The 23,803-nt window shown below is 32.5% G+C and overlaps 1 protein-coding gene across 2 annotated transcripts in view; it reads left to right on the forward strand.

Moving 5' to 3' along the window:
* LOC130895396 (uncharacterized) overlaps window positions 1-23,803 on the forward strand; it is a 279,662-nt gene that overhangs the window by 240,624 nt on the left and 15,235 nt on the right. For both annotated transcript variants that reach the window (XM_057802646.1, XM_057802647.1), the window contains 6 exons: window positions 1,565-1,765; window positions 6,972-7,252; window positions 8,934-9,141; window positions 9,418-9,666; window positions 13,059-13,416; window positions 18,117-18,410. In XM_057802646.1, coding sequence (XP_057658629.1) covers window positions 1,565-1,765; window positions 6,972-7,252; window positions 8,934-9,141; window positions 9,418-9,666; window positions 13,059-13,416; window positions 18,117-18,410 — 1,591 coding nt within the window. The remainder of the gene's footprint in view (window positions 1-1,564; window positions 1,766-6,971; window positions 7,253-8,933; window positions 9,142-9,417; window positions 9,667-13,058; window positions 13,417-18,116; window positions 18,411-23,803) is intronic.

The raw sequence follows: 23,803 nt of genomic DNA on the forward strand, positions 1-23,803 counted from the left end.
TTTCAGTTAATATATAAGGTCCTTTCCACTAATATGAGGCAGGATATATCAGATGATACTTTTTATATTCCAGAATTCCAAAGATTATTTTGAATAAAAGTGTTATTACAAAAAATATATTCAAATTACTATATAGAGACAAGTGATTTGTTATACTTAGATATGAGGTAATATCACATTGAGATTTATTGAAACTTGTAATTTTATTTACTAGAAGTATTAAAAAAATCCTTCTCTTTCATATCAATAATTATAATTATGAATAATAAAGAAAAAATATCGTACGTTAAATGGACTCTCGTGTGAATTGGAATAGAAGTGTCCGATCGTATTTTATAAAGTTTGGAACTGAAAGCGGGAGAATATCTAGTTTTCTTAAATGTGCGAGAAGTAACAAGTGCAAAAATTTTTGTTCTATAGAGAGAATATATAATTTTAAGAGATTTTCTCCATAAAGATAAGAATTTTATTACTAAATAACAATTTTTCGATAGTACGAGTTAAAATTGATTGAATAAATTGTCTAAAATGGATTACAATTGTATTTCCAGCCAAACCAATACTTTGATAGAGTGCTAATCTCACATACATATATTTCAATATAAATATTTCACAAACTTCCTATATAATATGTCAAAATGAATCTAAAGTACTGAAAAAAAACTCAATATATTATATTAAATATATTACGAATATACTTGAGATAATAGTTATATGTTCAAATTCTTTCTCTGCTATGACTTTTTTGAAATCAAACCTACAACTATTTCAAGTTTCTTTGTTTTACAATTATTCATGTGCATACTCTTTGCTCGTCAATATCATCATACTTCTTAAGAATATCTTCAATTGATCAAATATTCTTTCACTTACTAACACGCTTATATTGGCTTCACCTGTATGTGGGTTTATTTGTTTATTTGATTCAGACAGAGGATTCGAACCTCCGATATTCTTGTTGGAAAGTAAGCATTTCCACAAACCTTACCAACTACATAGTTTTATGCTCGATACAAGTTTCGACGAGATGTAGGTATATAAGCAGCGAAGTTTATAAATATATATAGTTTAAATAATACGCAAAAAACTCGCTTTCTTAGCGTGGGGCGCTTCGTTCCATATTTCTCGTACATCGAGTGCCCAATGCGTTTTCCCAATGAAACTAGTGTTTTATAATAATAATATTATAATAATAAAGCAATAATGGATGAACCATTATTGTTTTAAGCTCATTTAAAAAAATTATTCTCAACTAATTTTTTTAGTGCTTTGAAAGAATGTTTTTAAATTTTATACGCTTTGACAGTTGAAGTCTACACACAAACATGAAGATTAACTCGCTTCCAATTATACTTGACCTATGACAGTTACTTTTATCATCAAGGCTCGATTTGTAACTACCTCTAGCGATTATACAACAATACTATCAATTGAAAGTACTTATCAAATGCTAAAAATGTATTATTTCTACCTACAATTAGCGAAGTATTTACAGTTTTCTATTGATGACAATGATGAACGGTAACTTTTATATAAATTTAAAAATATTTCATTTTTGTTACAGTGAAACTGATCAACAGTTCGGAAGGACCTGTATTTATTAATCCAATTAACGAAAATTCTGGCGCAGTCGTAAGCCAAACGGCATCAGGTAACGAGGGAAATTACGTTACACAAACTGTCTATGGCTTTCTGGATTTCACCACGACAATTGGTAACACAGTCATGGTTTTCTCACCACAGAGTGATTCGGTTGTTCCACCAGGTAATTATCATGGGAAGCAGAAGTAATACTGAAAATAACATATTTGATTTTGTAACTACTACGACGTCGGGTTAAATTGAATTTGTGCTCATCAACTTGTTATTTGATTTTTATACCCAAAAATTTAGTATTTCAACTTGTTCTCTATATATGTACAATGAGAGTGTATACAGGGTCTCCTACTTTTTATATACAGAGATCGGCATAACTCAGGCAATAAACTTTCAGTAAGAGAAATAAATACAGCGTCAAAATGAATTTATGTGGAGAAATTCCAGAAAGGGGTCACTGTTCAGTTTTCAAATTTATTCGTATCTTAATAAATGCATTTATTGCAACGTTTCTCAACGGAGAAGCAGGTCCAGCGAAGAATGTCACGCTGTCCGCGAAGAGTTTTAAATTCTTTTTCAATTAAAGTTCGGAAGTCGGTGAAAACGTGATCCCATAGGAGGAAATCACAGGGTGTCAAATCACATGACCATATGGGCCACTCAATGAGTCCTCGTCTATTTATCCATTCTTCAAGATGAACTTTAATATACTCCCGCTTAGTACGGCGAAGCTCTTTCTTCCATGAAACGATCGATGTTAGCGATTGTTAGATCGTTGTCCATTTGCCCACGTGAATATTCGAGCATATCCAGATAATTTTGGTCCTTCACAAAAGTACGGACCCACGAGACCTCCCGCATGAACTCACACTTCAGGTAGATTTGAGTCTACTTCAATCAGGATTCTGATCGCTCCAGTACACGCAGTTATGCCAATTGATCTACCGTTCAGCTTGAACGTTACTTCATCCAGCCACAAAATCGAATGCTGGACCTGCGGATCATCCTAACTGCGATCAAAATCTTCCTCGTGAAGTGCGTGCCGCACTGTTGATTGGTTCGGCTGCTCAATTAACGCCAACGTCATTGTTTCCATATTTTTGTTAGTTGTTACAGATACCGGTTCTCCAGAACGCCTCGCGTCGGCAACAGAGCCCGTTTTTAAGAATTTCTGCTGCACACAGAAAAACGATTCGGAAACGGCGATTGTATCTGTATTTCCAGGCAGATAAACATATAAGAGAGGACCTATTGAATAGTCACTGAGACCTCTAGATCTCAAGCATTTTGATATCTCTACATGGAAGTAGTTGGATAACAGCAAAATTTTTAACGGAAAGGAAATCTTTCAAACAAATTTCTATCAATGTACAACATTATGCGCACGCCAGATTGAATAATGCAATTATTTGATCACTGATAAAGGGGTGCAGAATTCACATAGAAGTTAACTACTGATTGACCCTCAATAGTCCCGGAACTGATGTCCAAAAATGCCTCAAGATAAGATTTTTCCGTAAATTGGTAGTTATAAAGTGGATTTATAAAGATTTTCAAAATTATTTATTAAAAACTGAATAATTTTCGTCTCCCTTTATGTATATGAGTCACGTATATTCTATTTGTTGAAAAATTTTTTGTTCTTTTTGAGAAAAAATCTGGCAATCCACAAGTGACTTGGTTCTAATTCAATTTGTTCCTTTTAATGTCTTGTTTTGCGGACACCTGCTTTGAATGCAATAATTTACAACTCATTATATCATATAAAATTGTACATATTTCAAAAAAGCAGTATCACTGAGGATGAAAATGGTCAAAGCAAATATAAAAAATTAATATTAAGGAAACGCCCCAATCAAATTGAAACATTTAACAAGAATTTGTTGTCAAACGTAATATACATTTATATAATCCGTTATTAATCAATTTACTATCAATATCTCAACATATCAATTGGATTTCCGTGAAAAGCAGCTTACCATAGATAAATTTCATAGAATTGAGACCGTAATAGAAAACTCTTTAGTAGAAAAGTATGCTCTACTGCGTTCTTAGACGTGGCCCAAACCTTTGATAAGGTTTAACATGAAGGTCCAAAACACAAGTTAAGTATGTTCAATTGTGTACTCAAAACTATTAAATTCTCACATATCGAACAGGTATTTTGGATGGATACTCTCATCTAACAGAAATTGAGGCAGGAATAATTCAGGGTACTCCACTGGGAAACGTCAAAGAGCAAATTATCACATTACAAATATCCTTGGACCTGGAGTAATAAATAGCGTATAAAGATTAACGAAAATAAATATATTGATGGTTCCTAACAAAAAATATCCCAGTAACAATGAACAATCATCTAATTCCGTACACTGAAAAAGTATTTGAGAATGACACGCTAAACTTAGCTGGAGTCCACGTTATAAAGAAACGTGAGTAGTTTGATTGTTTATAATATGGAAATATGTACTAGCTCCAAGGAATAATCTCGAAATTGGCCAGAATCAACACACTTTTCCTCTACAAACAGATATTGAAACCTTGGTAATGCTGTAACAGCGGTCTCCATAAAGACCTCAATGGAAAAATGGTTGATAAAACCATAGCCATATTCGCTAGTACATATGAAAAAATTGATACTACAACATCGGAATGTAGAGGTTATTATTGACTTGACAATGCCAATTCAGTGAAGAGGCTCAATAGGATCATGTACATTGAGTTGGTGAACTTGTTCAAATACGGTGTTAGTTAAAACCAGAGTTTTGTGAGAATATCGCGACGAATATTTAGTGTTGTTAAAATTATACATCAAGGTATATTACTTAGTAAATAGGACCTTAATATTTGAGAATTTTTACGTTTGTCGAATGAGAAAAGGAAGCATGGCTTACTAATATACAAATTTTATTGTTAGAAAAATACCCTTATTGGGCTTTTCACATAAACAAATCAATATTTCTATGATTCTTGCTTATTTTCATGAGATTCTCCCTCAGATTTCCCTTTATCCAATCCGTTATGTCAAGTGTTTGTATTATTTCTGAAGATGTTGCTTCATATCACAATAATTTCAATTTGCTTCCATTTTCCAGAAAGCATTTAATCCAAAATAAATTAATAAATGATGAACGCAAACGTAGCGTTTTCCATTTATTTACTTTTGAAATAACAGTGTACGTATCGAGGATTTTTTCTCGATCGTAAGCTTTCATATATATAGAATTTGATGATTTATTCATATAATCTCCTAAATTTATTTGTCATAAGGATATTAAGTCCTAATTGTGAGGTGACAGTATCTATTAATAATAATTATGATATTTGAATTATACATCCATCGTTGAATCTCTTAAACTCAAAAATTATATTAAGTAGGTGATTTTAATTATCAATAAATATTCATTTGTCATAATAATGAATTGATGATCATAATCAAATACTAATTATTTGTATATTTATATTGAATAATTGAATATATCAAAATTAAGCTCAATAATTTTGAATATCAAATTGAAATTTATATCACATTATCATTGATCTTTGAATTTCGATGCGAATTAAATTAATGCAGATGCCGATGCGGAGTCCGTTAAGGATCCTATAAAAAATATATAGAAGGATGTATAATAAAAAACATGTTTGAATATAAAACTTACTAACATATAATTGAAACTATTAAGAAACTTTACACAGTTAAAAAATGAACACCTTACATTAAAAAAAAGAGGGTAATATAATATTCGAAAGGCTAATAAATGATTGCGTATTTTAAACTTTAATAAATTTGTTTGTTCTTATTTTTCGATGAATTGCATACAGAAACTTCTTGCAATTGCCACATCTAGACTTTTTTGTTACAGTTACGTGGAAACTGATAACACCTGGCTCGTTTTCTAACACTTACAGCTTCTGCATCTTGTGGAAGATCAACCTGTTGTTCTCTAGCCTCGGATAAAACTCCACAATCTTACATTTAAATCATGAAACTTGGATTTTTCTCGATTTTCCAAGTTCCTTCTAATAAAGCTCTCTCCCAGTAGTAGAAGAAATGAATGACGACGTGATCTATTTGTCTTTTTAAAATTAGGATTTTCTCCATGTAACGCAAATGAGTTGAGAGCACCAATACCAACCATGTTCAAGAAAAGTTCAAGTGGCCAGCGAGCAGTTTTTCTTTATTAGCACATAACTATTTTCTTATCAATTTATCAGCGTTATCAACTGGGCACTTGGTTTTGTTATAATCTGAAATTATTTGTGGCTTATTTTAAGTCTCAGGAGAAATTTTGTAATCCACATATTGCGTAGAAACTAGATGAACCATTTTGTTTTCGCAGGAATGTATATATCGGGCTTATTTTTTCCACAAAAGTGTTAATGATTTGCAAGAGAGAAGCTTGTAAGAAATTGTCTGTGCCGCGCCCCGTGGTATGGTTCAGCGAAATCTGATACAACACGATACAAGTGATTTCATTCTATTCTGATTTTCCAATCGACAACTTCTCGGTTATAAACTTTCAGATCTCAAAGATATAATGTTCACACGTCTGCCCAAATTTTCATGCAATAACGCCCCGGTGTTGATTTTATAAATTGCCAAAGAACATTCACTCCTAAAACAAACTAGTTACTTATAAGTTGAAACGATTTTGTACTCAAATTTCGTAAAGATAAATTAACTATTTCATTTGAGAGTAAAAAACAAATTAAAAAAATCTAAGGGCGCACTTGCATCCGCACTAATTACTATATTCCGTAAGACGTTGTGTTGCGCTTACAATATCTCTTTTTTGTCATTTGTTACGAGCAAATGGTACAGTTTGCCATTTTAGATCAGATTTTCTTAATATAAATCTTCTGCACTTTCTGTTTCTATATTGTCTTCGATTCTATTGATATCGTCCTCATGTTACTCATCCATAGTAAATTTCTGATTCCGAACTATTTGTATTCGGCTTTTTAAATACCTCTATATGCTCGCGTTGTGTTAGTAGTCTTCAAAAACGATTTATTATAACACAAACATGCCAAAAACACCTTATTTCTAAGATTAAATTTGGCGTAATGCCGGTCAGGGGTCTCAGTGGGAACCCACTCACCTCTAGCTGCGTAATATCTCGACAACTTTTCCAATTTTAAACACATAGCTAGAGGCGCATTTGTCAGTTGTATTTTGTTTTAAGAACATTGAGGAAAATATTGTACTGGGGTCATTTGAGAACCCCCATCGGCATTCAAACGCTACATATTCTACTAGAAGATAAATAAGTATTACTCTTCAAAGGAGAGGATAGAAAAATTTCTGATGTAGATATATTAATGTTAATCCACTTTCCTTATTCTAAATTTAATAAAAAATGTTTTTTTCACAGAAGTGAAGTCTGCATTTAATGAAATAACAGCCAACAACGTTATTGAAACAAAGCCAGTTGTCACCAAAAACAAACCCGAAATTAAACCAACTAAAACGGAATCAAACAAAAATAAAGAAACTTCGGTGAAAGTTGTCTCGGTGGTACAAGTGAAATCCGATCCCCCAGCATCTGTGTCATCCAAAATCGAAATTAAATCTTCAGCAGTAGTTAAATCAGTAGGCAAACCAAAACCTACAGAACAAGTATCAAAACCAGTTATTGTTAGTAGCAAAGTACAAGTAAGTAATTTTCAACAGTTGTTAAGAGAAAATTATGTATATGATATTTTCAACACTAAAAATGATGATAAATCACCTGTGTTAATGACAATATTGAACATATAAATCAAATCTTTCCCTTAAAAGCACGCAGAAAATTATCTGTAAATTTATTTTATCCAATTTTTCAAATATCCATAACTTTGCTTTATTCATTCATGGATTTTTAGCTTGGGATACAATTTTGAATCATATTTTGGGGTAATGGAGTAACTTAAATTGTTTTTGAGCTCACATCACTAACTCTAAAACTCCAAAGAAAAAGTTCACTCTAATCATAATTAATTAGAATAAGTACTATGATTTACACAGTAAATTGCCTTTAATGTAACAAATATAACAAGAAAATATTCAAATGAGTGCTTAGAATTGATAATAATTCTTTAATTTTCTTTTCACATATCAAAGACTAATGTTTGTATAAAGACCTAACCATAGAAAATGAATAATGAACAAAAGTTTTGTTTGATGTTTCTCATAACAGGAAACGTTCATTATAGGAAAAAAGTTACAAAAGTTCATAATGGAAAGTCGAAACTTGATTAGAAACAATAATAAATAAAACACATTATAAAACAAAATTCAGGAATTGCAGTTTTGTTTGTGTTTAAGAGAGAATATTTCAGGAAACAAAAATTTTCGTGTAATAAGTGATGTCCCTACAAATGGTGCTCCCTTTTTCCAAAATTGTCGATATTGGAGCGACGTTAATCTCCATTATATAATTGAAGCACAAAGACAGTATTTCAAAAAAGTGATTGTTTGATATGCAGTGCCAGACGAGCTAGGAAGCATCCAACTTCTTAAGGGAACATGGAACTAGCATACTTAGTCACAAATTCTGGAGATTCATTGAAACTAACCTCGTTCATTCAAATTGAACTCTTTTGAACCTATATTTTTGTATGTGGTGTTTTTATGCCTTTTTAATTATAGCTTATCACATATTTTTGAAGCATCGATTGTTCTCCATTTTTCTCTGTCCTGCATCTGTTTGTTCCAGTCACGTACTTCTAGATTTTGCATATCTCCTCATCTATTTTTTGGTCTACCAGGCAATCTTTCCTCGTTTGGTCTCCATTCTGTAATTTTCCTAGTAACGTGCCATTTTTCCATTCTGTTAAAGTGTCCGTATCATTGGACGGGTCATTCTATATAAAACATTGATTATTAGCAATTATAAGCTAAATAATAAGTTTAGAGAAAGATGGGTTGGGAGATTGAGTGTGACATGATGGCCTGCTATTCTCAGACCTCTTTTCTCTTATCGTATTTTCTACATAAAAAACAGTTTACACAGGAATAAAACTTATTATATGAAATTTATGTTAGAAATTTTTCTTTTGTGAAGCTAAGCTGAACATCAATATATTAAAATTTATCTTTCCCATATTTTTCAACAGTAGCTTCACTCATTCATGTACATATCAATACAATAATCGAAATCAGCTGTATTTTCCATTCAACTTAATTGTACTATTAGAAAACGTTAACATAAAACAATTCATGAGTGAAAATAGTTAAACCAATTAGAAGTGAACGGCGGAAACTATAACGTTCAAGCGTTAAACTCATTTCTACAAAAACCAACTATAAAATGATCCGTACATGAAGCTTTTAACAAAACATAATTTCGTTACAGATCGTAGACGGTGCAGCGTCCACCAAACTATCTGAAACTAAGAACATTATAACTAAAGTTGAAAATGCTAGCGGATCGACTAAGTTAGCACAACCGATAATTTCCAGCAAAATAGAATCTCGTAAAGAGCCGATATCCAGTGCCGTATCGAGTATCGTTCAAGTTAAATCGGATACAGAACCTGCATTAGTGATTGGAAATAACATAGGTACGTGAATTTAATTCTTTCAATAGAAAATTGTTGCATTTGCTCCAATAAATAAATAATACTGAATACAGAGAGATTCCAGAGTCATTGCATTGTTTTTACTCAATAATAATTTCTCCTATTCAAAATCAAATACTGTCCTGTCGTAATCAATTTTATCTATTTTCTTATAATTCCTAGTTACTTATGACTGTGGACAATCCCAATATTTTCAAGTAATCATATGCGATTCTCTTATAGTTAGAATATTCTAAATACAACTAGAATAATTTTCAGGAGAGCCCGAATATGACTTCTTGTCTAGGCAACCTTCGGAAGTAGTAGAAGAAACCTTCAAAGTGATAAATCTCAAGCCAAGTTCGAAGTTTTTATTGAAGCACAGACCCGCAACTGATGTTAAGAAAAACGGAGCGACGAAAAGAGTAGATCATCCAACAGGTTTGGTGACAACATTGGGAGGAACTGTCGTAAAAGACGGTACTACGACAGTGATTGAAACTAGTGTTATTGGAACATATATTTCAGGTAAGTATAGTACCAAGAAAAAAACCTGCAAATCATTAATATGTGCAGTATAGGTGATTTCTTCTGGGACTAATTGAATTCATCTAACATAACCACGTCTTTTGCTTTTCTGGAAGAGTTTTGTGGGAGAGAAAACGAGACGGATCTTTCATTTCCAGAAATCCTTATTTCACTTTACAATGTAGTTATCTTCTCCATAGTTATTCGTGTAGATAACTTCTTCTGTGATTTATTGGATTGATCTAACATGACATAGATAAGTTTTTTGAAGAATCAACTAAACTAATATTTAATTTCAAAAGCTTCCATTTTGTTTTACAACAAGGACATCTCTTCATAGTAATTCCCTTGAGCTGCTCAATACCAGCTGATTCATCAATGGTGCTTGATGGTTTCCATTAGTAAAAGTTGAGGGATTAAAATTATGCACATGGAACAACAGAAGTCGTTTTGTAGTCAAAATTACCCCGAGGGAAATAACCTAGCTACACGAAATATAATCATGGTCAGGGATCCACATGTTTACAGTTTCTAGTCTCACTCTAATTCTTCTTTTTCTGAGCCTTTCAAAGATACTTCCATATATCAATTGACAAATTGATTGTTTTTCAATTGCAACTCATTCTGTGAGCGCGATAAAAAAATCAGGTAGAAAATTGATTTATTTGCTGTTAACATTTTTTCGACTAGCTATGTGATGAAATGTGCTACTTTTCGATAGATCAAATAGAGTAGTGGAAATTATAATTGGAGCCTTTGAAGAGAGAAATTTGGTTAGCAGTGTTTCTAACCATTTGATGATGTTTGGCTTGAATGGTTGTGAAACAAAATGAAAATAAACTTAATTTCACCTAATATTAAAATAGTATTTGGAGAATAGACATTCTTCTGGTAAATTTCAAGGAAGAATTCCTGGATCCATACTTTAATTATTTCACACTTTCATATAGCCGCATCAAAGAATTTACAAGGGAACTCAGTCTTTGGATAATTTTCAAATTTTCAAAGTTATAAACTGTGATTTTATGTTATTTTCATTAAGATAAACGCACATGTTTCTTTGACTTTCTTTCTGTTATGCTTTGAGAATTTCCGAAAAAATTTGACGTGTTAAACGACGCTCTGATCTCACAAGAGCACACACGCAATAGCTGATCCAGTTACTTAGTTCTTATAGCTGAACGTCTCCCTGAACGAGATTGATCTTCAATGTCTTTTGTGCCTGCTAAAATCGATTTATCCTAACTGAAACCTGGAGATCTGGCTACGTAAATTTATCCAATTAATCTTAGTCAATTAATTACTTTAAATTCCGATTCTCCATTTTCATAACAAAAAATTACAAGAATCGAACAATAAGTACAAAATTCAAACTATCACCAAGAAATGGAAACGATAAACAAACCATGTTGGCCAGTTGGCCCCCATTAAATGGAAGACTAATTTCAGTATGATTTGATTCTACATTTTTCTGTGAATTTCAGAATTCTGTATCGTATTCAACACAAAATTTTTATATCTTCCATCGTTATTTTCTCTCTAAAGAAATTAAAATAATTTTTAATTCAAAAATACAGAGAATCTAGTAATTTGGAATATCTATCACTTTGTTTGGTATTATGCATAACCAGGTGTGGTACGAATGGTCTTGATTCTGTCTAAATATCAAATCAATCCATCCACCAATTAACAATAACTGCCTCGTAAATTATGTAGAACAAAGAACATGGAAATTCCAACGAACAATCAAACTATTTTTTTCCAATAAATAAAATATGAAAAATAATTGCACGAAAAAAAGCTGCCATTCAACAAATCTCATTAAACTTCTTCGTAGAGCGTACTTCACTTAGAAGAACAAATGTTTTTCTCGTCTCTTTACTGAAATTACTAAAGCAATTGCACTGGAAATCTGCCAACTTTGCTTATTACTACTTTCGAACGTCGTTCGAGTCCAAGAAATATAATCGATTATAAAAAGAGAAATCGGCTTTTGAAGATAATAGAAATTCCTTGAAAACTATAAAAAAATTGAATTGGGACTAACGTCCTACTTCAGAGCGTAAAGCGCAAAATACAGATATCAGATAATATAAAATTAGCGCAACAGAAAACACAATACAGTTTTTATCATTTTTTTCGGTAATATAATCGTGAAGTTCCGTTGAATATTCATTTTGAATAATAATAGGAGGATGCTACAGGAGCTGAAATTACTGTGACTTTCCACGATCTTACCAAAATAACTATGGAAAGGGGATGATAAAATTATCTCTCTTTATTAGTATAACCACTGTGATTGAGAAAATTCAGTATAAAACATTTGTGAATTCTTTATTCTTTATCCTACGTTTCTGATAACGATTCCAATACGTAAATGTTTTCCAATGATATCTGCTAACACGTCTACACAAAGAGAATTCACACTTAAAGCAAATAAAAATGAACCATCAAAATGTTTTCCTTCCAACTTCCTTCTTCTAACGAGAAATCTCAAATCAATTAGAGAGCTCGCCACAAAATGGAATTTGTGAATATTGAAAAATGCGATACCTTCATTAGAGACCGGAAATGAACGCCACCATACCTAGTGAACGTCAACGTCGAGACGCTATCCGTAAACATTAATGAAGAGGCGTCTTCGTAGCCGTCTGGAGCTGATGTTCCCCACTGAAAAAATTAATGATGGAAAACGGATTTGCGGTGGAAAAATATTCAAAATAAAATGAAAAGATTTGAATGAAAGTTCCAATAAATTTCGATTTTTTCGTGTAGAATATAATTTTTACAATACCATTCATCATTTCTATTGAAATTCGAAGACGTGTGTGACTTGTAGCATAAAAATGAGAAAATTATACTATTCCTAAAAAAAATTATAGTATTATTTCCATTTGAAGTTTCAAAATAGGTTGTAATAATACAATATCAAATTGGCTTTTAAAAAACCGTTTATATTCTTGCCATTAGTTGGTAAAACGATCATTTATAATTTGATTAGACAAATCCCTAAACCTGGTATAGCTCGCACTTTCCAAAACTAAAATATTTCACGCCGGACCATTTCCCGAGCTATAGCCGAATGTGAAGTAAAATATCATGTCTGAAACTGGAAATCAAAAAGGAATAAACGCAAAAGACAAAGTTGTAATTACCGTGAGCAAATTATCGCGTGAATACTATACTTCAAAATACCAAACATCGATACCAAAATCTCTTTTCATTAAAGAATTTCCCGATAAATCAGAATTTTTCAATACAGAGCAAAAATAAATTGGACATCATATCTGTATTTATGCACAACAAAACTCTAAATTATACTGAGAATATCATAGAATTACCTCAGGAATGGAATATGATCGGTTCATTTCATATAATCCTTTATATTTCAGGAAAATATGCTCAAGTACTGCAAAGCACCTCAAGAAAAATCAACCCGACACAAAGTCTTCGAATATTGAAAACTGCTGCACCTTCGTTAGGACATGGGAACAAGCAGAGACAAATTGATCCCACTCCAGCTGCTAGCTATAATGAAGCGACATCTGCTCTACCGGTTGAAAATTCTATAAAGACCTCTAGGAAGTCTCCAAGTGGCGGAAGTGCTTACAAAAGATTCAAAAATAGACACAAGGAATCCATCGCCGTTTCTGAAGACGAGAACGAACGACCGGATATCATCACTCCACAGCCCAATTACAAGAAATCTCAGAAAAATCGGAGTCAATCACAAAACGTCAGGAACTCCAAGTAAGTAATTTCATCGAGGCAGCAATTAATTTTAATTGAGTTTCTTGGATTTCGTTTAACGTACACTATATATTTAACTCTTATACGGATTCTATATGTTTCTATCAAGTACGATTTATGAAGTTATCATTCTTAAAAAACATTACTCAGCAACTTTGGAAGGTGAAAACATTCTCTTGCTGTGAATTGAAATTTTTCAAAACAAATTTAGAATATGAAAAAATTATTTCACATCAAATATGTTGATAATACGTGAAGAAAGAAAAAATGATTGTCAAATAGAATCATCATCTCAAATAATCACTTTCACAAGTGGAAATGTTATATATGAGTATAATACAATGTATTTCAAAATTAATAGCGTTTAAACACCTTACAATTTCAATTATACCCGATGTTAGATCGGGTGATCATGTAGACCATAAGAAACAATCCCGGTCAATAAATTTTTCATGGCGGTTGGATAAAATGACGTTAATCTGCTTTTAGATGTTTTGTCAGTGAGGTGACACACTGTCTTGCTGAAAAACGTTCTCTGATCCAGGTTTTCGCGTATATCCTCATAGCCGTAGCCGTAAATTATCGAAACAAAGAGTAACAGATTCAATGGCTTCACCAAAAAAGGAAAGCTCATCAAATTTCCGACGGAATATTGCACAAAAAACAATAAATTTAGGGGAGTATCATTGCATTTGAACCATTCCGTGTGGTTTTCCTGAGAACCAGATCTGTACATTAATAATGTTAACATAACTAGTCAGGTAGAAAAATTGGTTCATCGAATTCCATGATCTAGAAAGTGAAGCAAAATTTTTTTTACATATGAATCTTGATCTGTAACAACTCCACGATAAAAACATAGATGTAATTGTCTCCACAAAATATTCGGAATAGAAATTGTTAATTGATTCCTTCGAGTGAAGCATTTTTTGTGTAAACAGCAAGAACAAAAAGGGTAAACCCTTTTACAAGCGAAGATGCCTGAGTATATTGATCTTGGATTTGTGTAGATTGTACTGTTCGAAAAAGACGTGTCTTGGTAGCTAATTCCACAGGCTTATACTTCTCCAAAGAAATGAATACCGTTGAATTGTTCTGGGTGTCTGCACGTGAACTCGGCGACAATGAGAAACATCTACCTTTCGAGTAAGTTTTGCAACTGCTCTAGGCGGGATTACCTATGTTGGATAGCTTGGAAGAGAATTTGTAGTGTTAGTAAGATGTTCAAGTTTTGAGAATATTTGCTACATGTGTTGAATTTTTATTTCTGGCATAGATGTACCAACTACAGGCAAGGTGAGCAGTAGTTTTTTCCGACAATCAAAGGTTAAATTTGGAGAAAACAAGCGATCAAATAAAGCCGCCTTCTCCTTTGCGGTCACTTATATTGACCCATCTTCTCTTATTAGACTTTTTGATTTATAAAGCCTTAGCCGACTGATTTCTTTATAGACCAGAAAGACCTTGACCTATTTGAGCCATTGAGAAGTTTGTTTTCCATTTATTATATCGTTCCTTGCAAGAATCCATGGTCTGCTTGCAGGTATTACTCGAAATCTCGTTTGCACACACTGAAGTGTCATTGGAATTGAAGTAAACAAAATTTAAAGGAGACATAAAAAGGAAATCAGTTAGTACTTTAACGTGGTCTAGGTGGATCCTGAGTTTGGATTGCATGTTGCTGAAATTAGTTTCTGATATGATGGTCCGAGTAGTGCATGTAAATGACGTTGTATAGATCAGTGTCTATTATTAGAAAGAGGTCTACGTGGCTAGGAAAGCCACAATCTCGATGAAACTCTGGTTGCTTCATTGATAAGTAGGGTTAGTCCGTGACTGTTGGCAAAATCTTCAGCTTCCCACCCCTCGTCGTCAGTTCTGTTGGAAAAATTCAACCAGCTGATGTGATGAACATCAAAGTCACTAGCGATAACAAAATCACTAGGAGGTCTGTATAGAAAATTTGTTTCAAACCACATTACATCGAATTCCGGAGGCTCAAGATTCTTTTTCCGCTAGCAAGATATGTCGTCCCTGTCGTTTCTTTTAGAGCCAGAATATGACGTCTCTTATACTGCAGATGTTTGTGTACAGCGTTTATAATCGTGTTAAGACGTCGTATATTGCAGAAATCAATCTCAAAGTTTGTTTTACCTGGAAGATCCTCCAGACTATCCTTCGCCAGGAGATCTAGCCGAGAGGCCAATTTCCCTCCGGAATATTTTGGTCTAGAAGCTGCCATAATGTTTTTCCCACCCTGGAAATAATACGTGGGCAGTGCGACTGGTATGAATAAACGAAAGTATTTATACTGCTATTCCATTAACTATATTATGTTTAATGTATTCAACATATACGAGGTGTGAAAACCCCTCTATTTATTTTGAAACATAAGCACAACATTAAATATATTATTCTCGCATAATTGTGACCACATTATGATAAATGAGGCTGCTAAATATTCAATTCCCCAAAAGTGTATAGTAGATAAATGGTTTTTTTGGAAAACTATTAAGTTCAGCATTTGTTATATATAATATAAGGTGTAAATTGGAAGAGTCAGCTAAATATTAAAAAATGTTGTACAGAATTGAAGTTCCACAACATTTACTTAGTACAAACAAGGCATTGTTATTATCACAAAAACAAAAACAAAACGATAAAAGCTTGTCGTCTTGTATGAAACGATATAAGTTTTAATTCTAGTATCAAATAAACAGATTTATAATAAAAGTACTCTTGTTTTTTGTCGAATAGATAGAATTTATAGATTTGAAACGTTATTAGTTTTATAATTGGATTTATATCATCGTATAGTTCGAATAAAAACAACTACGAAGAGTTGAGCACGTAAAAGAATAATATTTCAATTTGAAATATTCTATTTCATTCAGTTCTATAATATTTAATCTACTATTTGATCTGTATGTGGTTGAAGAGCATATTGGGGTATTTTTCATGTCATCATGCAACGAATTTTATTTCATTACACTTTTCTTTATGTCAATAATTCCACTATGATTGAAAAATATTCCCAAAATCACTGATTTCTTAGCATGAGCATGTATCGGTTGCAGATTTTGCATGTTTTTTGGAAGTTTCTAGAATATAAATAAATCTTATCGTTGCATATCCAGGGGTACGACAAATGATATATTGTTTATAGGAAACCAATGATGTAAAAGAGTCGATTCAGGTAGGTTTAAAAAAATTGGAAATTATGATACTTCGGTTTTACTAAAAAAGTACTGAGACTGTTACTTGGTGCCACTGGGGAGGGAGTTATCCAAATATAGAAATATGTTATCAAACTCTTGGAAACAGAATTTAAAAATAAACATCAACAACAGTACTATTCAAGAAAGTATCGTGTAAGATGCAATGTTTTGCAGTACTGCTTTATTCGGATATACGTAACTTTTTTGAAGCATTAATTATTGCATATTATACGCGATTTTCCGAAAAATGCTTCAACTGTGACAATTATACGTTAAGTAAAGAGGCAAATAATTTTGCAAAATTAAAAAAAATGATGCAAATTATACAGGGATCACGTTGACTAAAATACTAAGTGAAGTTTTTATCAGAATTGATAAAAATATCATCATAGTTCTGGGAAGGAGAAGAACATGTGAAAGAAAAACAAAGTGACAGTCATGGGGAGAGCAATTTCGAGAAGATGTAGAAAAACGGCAACCGCGTCTTCATCAAAGTACTTCTGATATATCAACACCACAAGATAAACTCTTTGAAATGAGGAGTTTTCATCCTAAAAGCTAAATTCAACACCCATATTTCTTTTAATGGTGGCTTCATAGGGCTATGTACTTAATAGCCTACTATTCGTTTCTACTTGTAGATGAAAAAAGAAAATATATCAACCTGATAAAAAAAATGTTGAAATACATAACTATATTGTTTAATTTCTGCTAGAACATTATCTTTGTACCTCTTATGAGTTTTTTCAATTTAATTATAGGCAAAAAAGAAATGATCATAGAATTTCTTCAAATTCTTCTTCAGTTTCTCTATAAAAACCAAAAGTACAATCAGAGATTAAAGCACCATCAGGTTTTATATTAGGTATATGCTTAATTAAATCTATATAATCTTCTTAGTGCAACCTCTTCTCAATCTATCTAAAGCGGCTATATGCTGAATTGTTAAAATTTGACACAGTAAAACGCAAAATCATTAGAAGTTTATCGGTTAGCGAAAGATCAGATTTCAAGCAAAATGCATATTGAAGATTTCAAGAATGTGTTGTAGGCTAATGTTATCCTTCAATCGAAGTCGTATATTAATTAATTGTGATAATCACTTTATCGTATTCTTAATTTTTGGCACAAGGTATATAGATGGCGATTATTAGGTTGCTTATATAAATATATTCATAATGAACCTTTAATCATCAAGTTTGAAGGTATCGTATGGTTCAGACAAACAGAAAACTAGAAACAAAAAAAGCAAGTAAATAGTTCAAATGATTATCACGTACGAAGTCCCCAATCACAACTGATGTCTGATTTATACACTCAATATAACGTTTGCATGTATAAATCAGATTCGATATAGATATCACATATTTGTTTTGCATGTCATATTTCCCACAACTTTTTGTAAATATATTTATTCAATGGTTCGAACAGCATGTTACCTAAAACAAGCATGTACCTGCACTAACACTTGTAAATATGTAGACACCACACAACCACAAACAGTCAAGTACCAAAAAATAGAAGAAATAGAAATCGAAAAGCAACTACTACATCCAAACCGTCTCTAAATAGCGAAGATCTACCGACCACCGCATCAGGCAAAAAATTTTCGTCCAATCGAAGAACGAAGACTAGCAGAGTTGCTAGTAGTAGTGAAGCTACGACGGCCAGTAACAGCGGTTTCACCAGACGCACTTACAAGCCGAAAGTGCAAGCATCTAGTGTGGATAATGGAGGAAGCGGATCGTCCAGTCTGTACAAGTTTAAACTTAACAGGTGCGTATAATGAGGAACATATGGATATCTTCTGAATAAATTTAATCTTAAGACTGAATTTACTAGATTTAGTAGACCTTTAGTGATTTCAAAATCACCAATTCAGTATCACTTAGTAGTGAACTTAGTGACTTTGTTGTGAGCACTTTCGCTTCTTTTAGGATATTAATTAAACCAATTTCCGTTCCCTCCTATATTATTTGAGCTATGGCTCTAAGTTGTTTAAGAGGATACAAAATTCTGGTACATTGCAGAGTTGCGAAAAGCGCATCAATTTCATTTTTTAATCATTGATGAAATTGTTAAAGTCTGCTCAACAATAACTTCTCGTTTGTAGTCAATAGGCTGTAGTAAATCAAAGTAGGACGAGAAAATAGTACGGATCTATCTATTAGTTGAATAAGTTATGATATATTTCAAATTTCCTCTTTGACAGAAAACACAATTTGATCTTTATACATCTGTGAGGATTTCATATTTCTTTCTGTAATCACAATACATTCTTCGCTTCCATTCAGTTCCTATTTTCTTTCTCGTCTTCGACATTTTGATCTTGATTCTCATTAGAGAATACGAATTGACATTTTACAATCAACTAGTTGAAGTTTTGTTAGTGAATATTTGGAGATAAATCCATGACTCATTATATTGAATGAACTTGACAGCTCAATAATTCTGGAAAGTAGTTCATTTTTGAGCAGACGTCAACAATTAAGTACAAATAATTTGATGGATTATTCACCAAAATAATAATATATTTAATTATAAATTTAGTAGAAGTATCGGTTACAATTAATTTTTTCCTTTCTTTTCTGTATATTACTAACCTAGACATAAAATGACGAATATATTGCAAAAAGTTGTTTTGTCGTTATCGTTTTTGTAATGAGTTCATTCAATTCAAATTTTTTCTATTACCAATTATACATCATTATTTATAAAAAAGGATGTGATGGTGGGACTGAAAATTGAAACAAAAGTATCTGTAGGTAACTCCACCATTTCACTTGATATGTATAAATATTATATCCATACATATAACTCAAACGTTCACGTTTGTGAACGTTAGGAATGAAAAACTAACCTAGAAATATTATTATCATAAATATTATTAATCTTTCCTGTTGTAATCTACATAAACCACCCACCCTCTCTTTATTTCTGTTTTACTTTAGTTAATATAAACCTGGGCGCAGAGCCAACGGTGCATTAGAATCATATTCATGTGGTATCAGTTCCCAGTGAGTTTATTAGGGAATCCGACCAACTCTCAATCAGAATCCCTCCCATGAAAACAATACTAAGGTAGTTCCAGAATAAGTTCCTTCTCAGCTCCAGCTCCAGCACCGTTCATGTATAGACTTAAAACTAGTTTGGAGCCGTTTAACTAACCTGAAGGCCCGATACGTGATTTGCACTATCAAATCAAGCAAAGCCCTTCTCGCCTCCTATACTACTAGATACCGCCTATCCTCAAAATTTGAGAGGAAGTTTTTCAAACCCTCTTAATTTACCAGCAACGGCTTATTCCATATTCCAAGAAAATTTTTTAGCCTTTAATCATTTCAACTAGTCGGTGTTACAGGGTTTCTTCAGTATTCCTATAACATGGTGAGCTAGTTAATTAGTTAAATGGCTGAAGACAAAGAATAATACAGTCTAAGCCCAACACATAGGTAGTACATCCCAAATTTTCTTTGTTTTGCTGTACAATTATCTAAATTTCACTTTTCTATCTATCCACTCGTTTTCCTGAATAGCTCTGTCTTACATATTTTGTTCAATCCCTTCCTTTCAGGTTCTTGGGGGTCTTCCTCCTCTCTTTCTACTCTGCGGTTGAAAGAAGACTGATGATATTGTAGAAAGTTCATGGCCCAATCCGGCAAAAAAGTTGAATGTTTAATAGATGCTACTGTCTGTTGAGCAATTTGTAACGATGCATGGTCTATTCAATTCCTCTCTTCCAGGTCCTTTGGGGTCTTTCTCGTCTTTTTCTATTCTGCGGCTGATACATCAATGCTTGTTTTAGTCACCTGTTCTGCTTCATCCTCATCACATGTCCGTACCAGAGCAGTTGCTTAGTCTCTATTCTCTCTGAAGTCGTGTATACTCAACCTATTCTTCGTCATATATCTTTATTCTATATATGCTCTGTTTTGAATATCCTGCACAATCTTCTTAAGTAGTCCATTTCCACACCATCTATATTTTATATATACATTAAAAGGTTCCACTATGACTTTGTACATTGTCATATTTGTGCTTAGGTTAATTTTTTCTGACCACTGTAATGAGATCAAAATTTGTGTAGTTGTTTTCAAAATCATATCTAACCTAAGATTTCTCTAATGCCCCTCAAAAACAAAATACAATGAACTCTTTTCGCTGTCTAAAGCAAAGTGAGTATTGGGAGTAGCAGCTACAAAATGTACATCCATAAGTTAATGTTTCATGTTAGATTATATTTAAATGGCTGCGTTATACTTATTTGCATTTTTGTTATAGAATATTCACCACCTTGTTCTTAATTAACATTTCTAAATTTCTGAGTTAATAATATAGTCTAGGTCGTCTTTCTGAAATTCGGTGATTTCAATAAATTGTTTTATAATTTTTTTATTTATTACCGAACATTGAAACTTGAGAATCACATTCTAAATTCAATTGTTATGAAAAATTGAAAAAACAAAGAATATGTTTTTGATTGGAATCATGTCAGTTAATTCATCGGTAAATATTGATTGAGTGAACTGAATTGATCAACTTATCTCAACCTTTCTACTTGAAAAGTTCCTGATATTCACAGAGTATTGTCCACACTATAGTTCGTCACGATGCCAATAATCCAAATTTCACAACAAAAGCTAAAGTTTGTTACCAGAACCTCTAACTCCCATATCTAAGATCTTATTCATCCTAGAGCGTCGGGAAAGTCTTATGTTTACAAATAGCCCATTCCGTCTCAGAAGTTTAAACTTATTTATCAGTATTTAAGAGATGACTGTGAGACACCACTATCTGCAGCTATTAATGAGAAACAAAAGTTTCTTAGTCGCCGTTTGAGATAAAGCTAGTGTACCACTAGACAGTGACAAATACCCAGTGGCTCTGCGACAAAGATTAATAGCATACATATAAAAGTTTCATCTTTTTTCAATAGATTTCATATAACAAGAATCTCACTCATATTAATGTTGCAACTCATTTAATAAAAAACATCAGAATAGTTTTTATTAGTCTCTAAGTTATAACTTTGACGTTTTGTTATAATCATATGATACTGAATTCTTGATCAGATATTGTTAGAACGCGCTGTGTATTATCTCTTTGTCTTCTTTTCTATTGAAAATTATTTCCTATATTTCTTTACATCGTATCATTATCTCTCATTTTATTATAAACTTACTTCCAAATCAAGAATCAGTTAGTTTCCATCTGGTTAAAATGTTGTTTATCATTTATCGTGGACTAGACTAGATAAATTCCATATCGCTGATATTATTCTAGATAAATTGCAACTTGAGAATAACATTGAAAATTCGATTAGATATGAGAATCGTCTGAACTAGAGATGGCGCTGATGGCTTGAAAAATACCACTGTTCGAGTATTAGAAAGTACACATTATATATAGCATAGCTTAAATAAGTTGTTTGGTAGCCATCAATAGTGAACGTTTTCAGTAGATTAGTAAACATGATAAAAATTGGTTATCGTTATTTGATACATTATATAGAAGCTGAAATAGATTCTACTCTAGATGAGACTACTCCTTCGTTATCAACTCACAAAGTGGTACTAGATGATAGCCAACTGGAAGGGCGCGAGCTAGCAGACATAGTAGGCATTTCCAAAAGTGCAGTTTCACAAAAATAAAGCCGAATTTTTTCATCGTTTCATAACCATGAATTAGAAGTGGGTCCATCACTTTACACCCAAGACAAAAGAACAAACAAAACAATAGACTGAAAAGGGATCGGCTCCAAACGAGGCAAGGACCGTTCCATCTGCAGACAAGGTCATGGCTTCAGTTTACTGGGATGCGCGTGGGATAATTTTCATTGACTATCTTGAAAAAGGAGAAACTATCATCGGCGAATATTATGCGAACTCATTGCAACGCTTAAGAAAAGAAGTCAAGCAAAAACGGATTCAATTGGCTAAGAAGAAAGTGTTGTTTCATCAAGATAATGAACTAGCTCACACATCCGTTAATGCAATATCCAAAATTGATGCATTAGAGTTTGAATTGCTACCTTATGCACCCTATTCGCCAGATTTAGCCCCCTTGGACTATTTTACGTTCCCAGAATTGGGAAAATTGTTCGTTGTTTAAAGATTCTCCAACAATGAAGAGGTAATGTCGGCCGTTATTAGCTATTTTGAGGAGTCTTGACGAGTCTTATCATAAAAGGGTATAAAACTTGAACATCGCTGGGAAAAGTGTATGAAGCTAAAAAGAAGTATTTCCAAAATTTTAGTATTTTATTCAATAGGTTAAGACTTGTCAGTTTCAAGCATGAGTCTATAACTTATAGGTTATCAATGTGACATGAGGATTAATAATTGTTTTGATGTAAGAACGGATCAGAAGTTATGAACGCTAAAGTTTGGCAAGTATTATCAATACCACCAAAATTGATTATTGATAACATTTCGTTAAATCACAATTAATCATATCAGCTTTTTATAATAGACTTAAATAAATAACTTTCATTGGAATAACGGTGCATCCCATATACTCCGCTTTCAGAACATACTGTATTACATCCAAGAGGAAATGAAAAACAAAGTAGATACATATTGTATAGCTATAGGGTATTATCTGATTTTTCCTTGTTTTCCTTTTTGCTTTCAATAAGCTTTATTAATTAAATGAACGAGAGTCAGGCCGGATGACCAGGAATATAAGAGGTCAATCATAAATATTTGCATTTAGACTTGAAAATAATAGAGATGAGATTTTCTTGAATCTACTTTTTCATCGAAACAATAGATCAAACCTTAAGGCTTTGAAATAATAATGAAAAATGCAGTTTACTTATACGCCTTTCGATTATTATCTAAAAAGTGAACAATATATGTATAACAGGGATAAAAACAGAACAGAGCTGTGTAAAGAAAGAAGGATAATGGCCGGGATATGGCTTAGCACTACACTATCCCATATTATCTTGAACAGAATCATGAAAATCATGAACAAAATCAACGCAAGCTATATATTATGTTATGCGAATGATGAAGTAGCGGAAAATGGAGATAACCGATAGCAGATGAATATAATATAACCATCACAACTAAGAAAACTAGATCACTGGTCTAAGTCGAAGATCTTATTAGATGTCATCTAGCTATAAACAATAACATGATAAACTAAACAACTAATTTTTATTA

This window comes from Diorhabda carinulata, chromosome 6 (assembly GCF_026250575.1).
Source record: "Diorhabda carinulata isolate Delta chromosome 6, icDioCari1.1, whole genome shotgun sequence".
Classification (NCBI taxonomy): domain Eukaryota; kingdom Metazoa; phylum Arthropoda; class Insecta; order Coleoptera; family Chrysomelidae; genus Diorhabda; species Diorhabda carinulata.